This window comes from Piliocolobus tephrosceles, unplaced genomic scaffold, assembly GCF_002776525.5.
Source record: "Piliocolobus tephrosceles isolate RC106 unplaced genomic scaffold, ASM277652v3 unscaffolded_43759, whole genome shotgun sequence".
In the NCBI taxonomy this organism is placed as follows: Eukaryota; Metazoa; Chordata; class Mammalia; order Primates; family Cercopithecidae; genus Piliocolobus; species Piliocolobus tephrosceles.
Window position 1 is genome coordinate 2,834 of NW_022328486.1, and position 8,772 is coordinate 11,605.

At 54.2% G+C, this 8,772-nt stretch overlaps 1 protein-coding gene across 1 annotated transcript; it reads left to right on the forward strand.

Moving 5' to 3' along the window:
- Window positions 1-293: 293 nt before the first annotated feature.
- Window positions 294-7,862, forward strand: LOC113224132 (proline-rich protein 12-like). The gene is made up of 5 exons (XM_026453417.2): window positions 294-844; window positions 1,070-1,203; window positions 1,849-2,321; window positions 6,359-6,484; window positions 7,052-7,862. Exons 3-5 carry the CDS (start codon window positions 1,991-1,993, stop codon window positions 7,327-7,329), a joined length of 735 nt encoding a protein of 244 aa, XP_026309202.1. The 5' UTR covers window positions 294-844; window positions 1,070-1,203; window positions 1,849-1,990; the 3' UTR covers window positions 7,330-7,862.
- The last annotated feature ends 910 nt before the right edge of the window (window positions 7,863-8,772 follow it).

Sequence of the window (8,772 nt, forward strand, 5' to 3'; positions counted from 1 at the left end):
ACCGGGTGGCTTATAAGCAACAGAGATTTGGCTGGACTTGGTGGCTCACGCCTGTAATCCTAGCACTTTGGGAGGCTGAGGCGGGTGGATCACCTGAGGTGGGGAGTTCAAGACCAGCCTGACCAACATGGAGAAACCCCTCTCTACTAAAAAGACAAAATTAGTTGGGCGTGGTGGCACATACCTGTAATTCCAGTTTCTCAGGAGGCTGAGGCAGGAGAATCAGCTTGAACCCAGGAGGCAGAGGTTGCGGTGAGCTGAGATTGCGCCACTGCACTCCAGCCTGGGTAACGTGCAAAACTCCATCTCAAAAAAGAAAAAATAAAAAGAGAATTGTGAGGGGACACAGACCACACCAGGACGTCTTGCTCACAACCGTACCCTCCTGTCCAGCACAGTAAATAGCAGGCGGTGCCCAAAGATTGTCATTACTCTGAGTCACACAGGAAGTTCTGGGCTTTCACTCCGTAAGGCAACAGTGACTCAAACTCTGCAGCCTAAGAACGAGCAGCCTGATCCAGGGTACCGGGTGGGCAGGAGGGGACAGGGCCAAGTTCAAGCTGCACACAGAGCTGAACACATCATGGGGGTAGAAGATACTTGTTGGTGACGTCTCTGCCTTTTCTCTAAGGGGATGGTGAGGGAGGCCAGTGGGCCAGGGCGTACGGGCAGTAGGTACGGGAATGAGGGCTGACCCTGCTGGCCTCACCACACCCCTCCTCCTCAGCTGGCGTTGCAGACGGGGCGTGAACCCCCACCCATTTGGCGAGTCCAGAAGGCCCTTCTGCAGAAATTCACTCCAGAGATCAAGGACGGTCAGAGGCAGTTTTGTGCCACCAGTAATGTAAGCCTGCAAAGGGGACCAAGGACTTGGGGGCCCCGGGGTGTGGTATCTAGGAGCTGGGGTTCCCCTTCGCAGGAGTGTGACTCACTCCACAGTGTATCTGGAAGGGGGCCGCCGGCTGCCGGGACGCTCCAGGCAGCTGCCGTGGTAGCCCAGGGCACGGGGGTGTTGGCTGTCTGGCTGGCAATGTGAAGAATTTCCTCATATGCCTCTTTCTCCCCATAGTATTTGGGGTATTTTGGGGACGCAAAAAATCGGTACCAGCGCCTCTATGTAAAGTTCCTGGAAAATGTCAATAAGAAGGACTACGTGAGGGTCTGTGCTCGGAAACCCTGGCATCGGCCCCCAGTGCCAGTCAGGTACCAACCACGGGGGACACAGGGGCAGGTAGTGTGCAGCGCCGACAGGCGTGGGGATGGAGCATGCAAGAGAGAAGGCTAGAGAGTGGGAGGTGGGGACAGAGCCCAGAGAGAGGGGGACAGAGACCCAGAGAGAGGGGGACAGAGACCCAGAGACATGAGGGAGATGGAGACTCAGAAGGAGACAGAGAAAAGGGGGCAGAGATGGGGGAGGATAGAGATCCAGAGAAAGGGAAACAAACCCAGAGACGGGAGGGGAGAGAGCCTCACAGAAGAGTTCAGAGACCTGGGGTGGACAGAGACCCAGAAAGAGGGCAACAGAGACTCACAGAAGGAGGGGAACAGAGACCAGAGAGGGCGGCGGTCAGAGTCCCAGAGAGGGAGGGGATCAGAGACCCACAGAGGGAGGGGGTCAGAGTCCCACAGAGGGAGGGGGTCAGAGTCCCAGAGAGGGAGGGGGTCAGAGACACAGAGAGGGCGGCGGTCAGAGTCCCAGAGAGGGAGGGGGTCAGAGACGCAGAGAGAGAGAGGAGGGGACAGTATGAGAGAAGCTGTTTCTGTGCCTAGGGCACTGATCAGGGGCAATGAGGAGAACTTCGGTTCTCGGGGGCTACTGACTACATTCCCTTCTCTGTTCCCTTCTAGACGCTCTGGGCAGGCCAAGAACCCCACATCTGCTGGGGGTAGCTCTGCACCTCCCCCTAAGGCCCCAGCACCACCTCCCAAGCCTGAGACCCCTGAAAAGACGACATCCGAGAAGCCCCCAGAGCAGACGCCTGAGACAGCTATGCCTGAGCCCCCTGCCCCCGAGAAGCCCTCCCTCCTGCGGCCTGTCGAAAAGGAAAAGGAGAAGGAGAAGGTGACGCGTGGGGAGCGGCCACTGCGGGGCGAGCGGGCCGCCAGCGGACGGCAGACGCGGCCAGAGCGGAGTCTCGCCACAGGACAGCCTGCCACATCCCGGCTGCCTAAAGCCCGGCCTACCAAGGTGAAGGCTGAACCGCCCCCTAAGAAGAGGAAGAAATGGCTGAAGGAGGCAGGGGGCAACGCTGCGGCAGGTGGGGGCCCACCAGGCAGCTCCTCGGACTCAGAGTCCTCCCCTGGAGCCCCCAGCGAGGACGGTGAGGCTCCAGGCAGCCTCAGGGCTGTAGGGGTGGGTGGGAAAGGGACACAGGTGAGGGCTGTCCAGAGGGCTCTAGGTAGCCTCAGCAGGACGGTAACAACTAGTATGTTACAGTTAATGGCAGCAGCTGACAGTCACGGGGCATCTAACTGCACAACAGGCTGCCTGCTAAGAAGCTGATGGATGTTAACTTGTGTAATTTTCACCCATCCTAGTAGGTAGATACTGTTACCCTCATCTACAGGTGAGGAAGCCGAGGCACCAAGAGACAGCATCATAGTCTGTGTTGGATGCCCACCAGAGTTGCAACTGAGCCCAGGGTGCCTCGGACTCTACTCTTCAGTGCTGCGTTCTGCCTTGTAACAGGCAGGATTTGAGGGCTGAGGAAGATGTGGGACATCAGGTGGCTGTCCTGGAGGCTCTGTGATGGTGGGGTTTCCTATGAGGCCCTGGGTGACACTGAGAAAGAGGCATAACCTCTTGTGCCTTAATGATCTCACCTGTAAAATGGGTTCATAACAGACGAAGCTCATAGGAGAGTGCCGGTCTTTAGTAGACACCACTTGTGTACTCCGTGTCTGCCCAGCACACTGCCACATCCTCAGTGCTTATGATGTCTGGTTAGGCCGGGCACAGTGGCTTGTGCCTGCAATCCTAACACTTTGGGAGGCCAGGGCAGGCAGATCAGGTGAGATCAGGAGTTCAAGACCAGCTTGGCCAACATGGTGAAACCCCGTCTTTACTAAAAAATACAAAAATTAGCCAGGAACGGTGGCGCACGCCCGTAATCCCAGCTACACGGGAGGCTGAGGCAGGAGAATCACTTGAACCTGGGAGGCAGAGGTTACAGTGAGCTGAGATCAGGCCACTGCACTGCAGCCTGGGAGACAGAACAAGACTCCATCTCAAAAAAAATATATATATATATCTAGTTAGTGATGACAGTAACAACAACAAAAATATATATATGTATTCACATATGTACAGTAAGGGTAACAGCTGAGTTTTGTTAAGTGCTTACTATGTGCCAGGTATCATTTTAAACATTTGCATATAGGCTTACTTGACCTTTACCTAATAAACCCTGTGAGATAGCTTGTTAGAATTATCCTCATTTTAAAGATGGGGGCCGGGTGTGGTAGCTCACACCTATAATCCCTCCACTTTGGGAGGCCGAGGTGGCAGGATCACTTGAGCTCAAGAGTTAGAGATGAGCCTGGGCAACATAGTGAGACCCCCATCTCTACAAGAAATTTTTTAAAAATTAGCTGGGCTTGGTGGCGAATGCCTGTTGTCCCAGCCACTGAGGAGGCTGAGACAGAAGGATCACTTGAGCCCATGAGTTCAAGGCTATGGTGAGCTATGATTATATCACTGCTTTCCAGCCAGGGTGACAGAATTAGACCCTGTCTCTAAGGATAGCTTCTTAAATAAATAAATAAAAGACGAAGAAACTGAGGCACCAAGAGGTGATGGGACCTGGTCAGGGCCACACAGTTTTTAATCTCTGTTTTTAACAGATATTAAAAATACAGCCACTCAAGGCTGGGTGCGAGGGCTTACGCCTGTAATCCCAGCACTTTGGGAGGCCGAGGCGGGCGGATCACGAGGTCAGGAGATCAAGACCATCCTGGCTAACACAGTGAAACCCCGTCTCTACTAAAAGACACACACACAAAAATTAGCCGGGCATGGTGGCGGGCACCTGTAGTCCCAGCTACTCGGGAGGCTGAGGCAGGAGAATGGTGTGAATCCAGGAGGCGGAGGTTGCAGTGAGCCGAGATCGCACCATTGCATTCTAGCCCGGGTGACAGATGGAAACTCTGTCTCAGTAAATGAATGAATGGTTCTTTCTCAGGGTTGTCCAGGGTCCCAGTTTCCTTCTCTCTTGTTGATGAGCTGTCTGCCTTATTGCTGGGGTCATGACCCCTTTCCAGTGAGCCCAAGCCCAGTTTCTGCCCTTGGCTACCCCATATACCTTCCCCATCAAGCTCTTTGTCCTGGCTCTTTGTCTCCTCCAAATCCCATCAAGCTCTTTGTCCTGGCTTCCCCATCTTACACACCTCTGGCTACACAGTCACCTGACCAGACTTCCCAGGAGCCATCATCACCTCTTTTCCTTTTTTTTTTTTTTTTGAGACGGAGTCTCACTCTATCACCCAGGTTGGAGTACAGTGGCGTGATCTTGGCTCACTGCACGCTCCACCTTCCGGGTTCATTCCCCTGCCTCAGCCTCCTGAGTAGCTGGGACTACAGGTGCCCACCACCACACCCGGCTAATTTTTGTATTTTTAGTAGAGATGAGGTTTTACCATGTTGGCCCAGGGTGGTCTCGAACTCCTGACCTCAGGCAATCCACTCGCCTCAGTCTCACAAAGTACTGGGATCACAGGCGTGAGCCACCGCACCCAGCCTTTCTCTTTTCCTTTTCTACCTATCGCCCCCACAGCCGGGCAGCTCCCAGCCCTGCCTGCCCCCATCCCCTGCACTCTTTCCCAGACCTGCCCAGCTCAGCCTCGTCCTCTGCTTCCAGCCCTGCCCCACCTCCATTTGTTCCTAGCTGGTCCATCAGCCTGGACTTCAGCCTCACTCCTCCAGTCTGTCCCCTACTTGGCTTTAGGAGGCGTCTTTCTACAGTTATACTCACCCCTTCCCTGCTCTCAGCTCTCCCGTGGCTCCCTAGTGCCCACCAGAAAAAGCCCTTGCCCTTTCTGCCTCATGCTGGAGGCCCAGTATTGTCTGGCCTACACTGACCTGTCCAATCCCAGCTCCCATCTCCTCCCTCAGCCTTGCCTTTTTATGATCTGACCTCTCTGGATGCACTCTTTTGGAAACCAACAATGCTGCTGCTTTAGACTTAAGTGAAGCCACAATTAAGTGCTCTGAGCTATCTCTCAAAGCTCAGCCTTTGACCTTGAACAAGGGTGACTCTGATGCCTCCTGTGAGCTGCTTTTTTTTTTTTGAGACAAAGTCTCACTCTTGTTGCCAGTGCAATGGTGCCATCTCGGTTCACCACAACCTCTGCCTCCCAGGTTCAAGCGATTCTCCTGCCTCAGCCTCCCGAGTAGCTGGGATTACAGGCATCTGACACCACATTCAGCTAATTTTGTATTTTTAAGAGAGACGGGGTATCTCCATGTTGGTGAGGCTGTTCTTGAACTCCCGACCTCAGGTGATCCACCTGCCTTGGCCTCCCAAAGGGCTGGGATTACAGGCATGAGCCACTATGCCCAGCCCTTTTTTTTTTTTTTTCGAGATGGAGTTTCGCTCTTGTTACCCAGGCTGGAGTGCAATGGTGCGATCTCTGCTCACCACAACCTCCGCCTCCCAGGTTCAAGGGATTCTCCTGCCTCTGCTTCCCAAATAGCTGGGACTACAGGCATGTGCCACCACGCCCGGCCAATTTTGTATTTCTTAGTAGAGATGGGGTTTCTCCATGTTGGTCAGGCTGATCTCGAATTCTCGACCTCAGGTGATCCACCAGCCTTGGCCTCCCAAAGTGCTGGGATTACAGGCCACAGCACTTTACGGGCCAGAATACCCGGCTTTTTTTTTTTTGAGACGAGGTTCACTCTGTCACCCAGGCTGTGCAATGGCACAGTCTTGACTCACTGCAACCTCCACTTCCTGGGTTCAAGCCATCCTCCTGCCTCAGCCTCCCAAGTAGCTGGGATTACAGGCGTGTGCCACCACGCCTGGCTAATTTTTGTATTTTTAGTAGAAACAGGGTTTTGCCACATTGGCCAGGCTGGTATCAAACTCCTAACTTTAGGTGGTCTGCCTCAGCCTCCCAAAGTGCTGGGATGACAGGTGTGAGCCACTGTGCCTGGCCTTCTCTGAGCTTCTTGCGGTTCCTGTGATTCTGCCACAAGAGCACGTGGCTTGGTGCTTGCCTGTCAGTCTTCCCTAGTGGACTTGGACCTCCCGAAAGCAGGGATTTCTCTTCTGGTCCCCAGTGTTGAGAACAGCATCTGCCACACAGGTGGTCTCAGAGGAAGTTGGGATAACGAGCCTGCGTCCTGTCTTTTCTGCAGAGCGGGCAGTACCTGGGCGTCTGCTGAAAACCCGGGCGATGCGGGAGATGTACCGGAGCTATGTGGAGATGTTGGTGAGCACAGCACTTGACCCAGACATGATCCAGGCCCTGGAGGACACGCATGGTGAGCTGAGGCCTGGGGAGGAGGGGTGGGGGCTGACTCGGTCTGAGGGAGCAGGTGCTGAGGGCTTGGACCTGATATGAGAGAGGAGAGGTTTGGGGTCTGGACTCCTGGGTCTAAGGGAGGAGGAGCTGAGGCCTGGACCTGGTCTGAGAGAGGAGGGGCTGGGGCCTGGAGTCCTGGGTCTGAGGGAGGAGGTCCCTGGGTCTGAGGGAGGAGGGGCTGGGGGCCTGGACTCCTGGATCTGAGGGAGGAGGGGCTGGGGGCCTAGACTCCCAGGTCTGAGGAAGGAGGGGACTGGGATTGGACTCCCGGGTCTGAGAGAGAGGAGCAGTTGGGGGTCCGGACTCCTGGGTCTGAGGAAGGAGGGGCTGGGGGTCTGGACTCCTGGGTCTGAGGGACGAGGAAGCTGGGGCCAAGACTCCTGGGTCTGAAGGAGGAGGGGACTGGGGCCTTTACTTTTGTCTCTGAGTGGGAAGGGGATTTGGGGACCCAGACTCCATGACCCCACCTTGGCCCCAGTGCTTTGTGGGGCTGTGGCCTTCCTGACACCATGTCCTCATCCATCAGACGAGCTGTACCTGCCCCCCATGCGGAAGATAGACGGCCTGCTGAATGAGCACAAGAAGAAAGTCCTGAAGCGGCTGTCACTAAGCCCAGCCCTGCAGGTGCCTGGGGCGTCTGGGCAGGGGGTGTCTGGGGCCCAGGGTCCACATAGAGAAGACATGTACGTGTTGGCTGCTATTGGGGAGGGTGATTCTTGGAAGGAGATTGTCCTTCTGGGCTCAGATGGGAGAAAAGCTGAGGGCAGGACTGTCAGGAGATCTCTGGGTTCTCAACAGCCGTGAAGCCCACATGGGGAGGAGCTGTGGGCCTTGGGGCGGCGGAGGGGAGGTTTTGAAAAGCTGGGCTGTTGTTGCGGAGAATAAAGTGTGGAGCCAAACATAGACTAGGCCTGCACCCAAGGCTGGTGCTGGACTGATAGCTTCTTCTTGAGTCCAGAGCAGGCTGTTAGGATCCCAGGCTTCGTGTTAAGTCATCTGTATGATTTCCCTTCTGGGATATTCTGGGATGGACTATCAGGGCTCTGAAATCCAAGGTTAAACTAAACTGGCTCTGAGGATTCTGGTTGGGATGTTAGTGTGGCACTTAGAATTCCGGGATAGAGTGTTAGGGTAACTGAGACTTCTGGAATCGAATGTTATTCTGACTTTGAGAATTCTGGAAGGCTTGTAGTGAGTCTGAGAATTCTAGGCTGATACTAAGAATTCTGGGATAGGCTGTGAGGCTGGCGCTGAGATGGCTGGTGGGAAGTTAGTCTTAGAAAACATGCAGGGAGGCCGGGCGCGGTGACTCACGCCTGTGATCCTAGCACTTTGGGAAGCCAAGGCTGGTGGCTGGCCTGAGGTCAAGAGTTCGAGACCACCCTGGCCAACAGGGTGAAATCCTGTCTCTACTCAAAATAAAAAATTAGCTGGGTGTGGTGGTGGGTGCCTGTAGTCTTAGCTTCTCAAGAGGCTGAGGCAGCAGAATCAGTTGAACCCAGGAGGTGGAGCTTGCAGTGAGCCGAGATGACACCACTGCACTCCAGCCTGGGCGACAGAGCAAAGACTGTCTCCAGAAAGGAAAATATATGGGGAAATATTAGTCTGACTCTGAGAATTTTGAGTGAGATAGTAGTTTTCTCAGAATGATGGGTGGGATGTTAGAATGACTGATAATTCTGGAATGGATTCTTAGACTGGTGTGGAGAAATCTAAGCTGGAATGTTATGCTGGCTCTGAAAATTTGGGGGTAGAGTGCTGGGTGGGTTGGAAAATTCTGGGTAGCATTAGGTTATAAAAACTCTGGAGGGTATGGATTTAGTCTATCAATTCTGAGACGGATTGTTAGGCTGGCACTGAGGACTGTGGGTGAGATATTACACTACAGTGGGTAATCCCAGTGTAGGATATTAGGGTAGGTCTGAGAAGTATGTTTAGTCCGGAGTTAGAATTCTGGGGTAGATGGCCGGGTGCCATGACTCACACCGGTAATCTTAGCACTTTGGGAGGCTAAGGCAGGTGGATCACGAGGTCAGGAGATCAAGACCATCCTGGCTAACATGGTGAAACCCTGTCTCTACTAAAAATATACAAAATATTAGCCAGGCATGGTGGTGGACACCTGTAGTCCCAGCTACTTGGGAGGCTGAGACAGGAGAATGGTGTGAACCTGGGAGGTGGAGCTTGCAGTGAGCTGAGGTCGCGCCACTGCACTCCAGCCTGGGCGACAGAGTGAGACTTTGTCTC

What these genes read in the sequence shown, in the direction of transcription:
- LOC113224132 (XM_026453417.2), top strand. Translation starts at nt 1,991, where the DNA reads ATGCCTGAGCCCCCTGCCCCCGAGAAGCCCTCCCTCCTGCGGCCTGTC. An exon ending in TGGAGCCCCCAGCGAGGACG is followed by an intron (nt 2,322 to 6,358) that starts GTGAGGCTCCAG and finishes TCTTTTCTGCAG; the next exon opens with AGCGGGCAGTACCTGGGCGT. An exon ending in GGCCCTGGAGGACACGCATG is followed by an intron (nt 6,485 to 7,051) that starts GTGAGCTGAGGC and finishes CTCATCCATCAG; the next exon opens with ACGAGCTGTACCTGCCCCCC.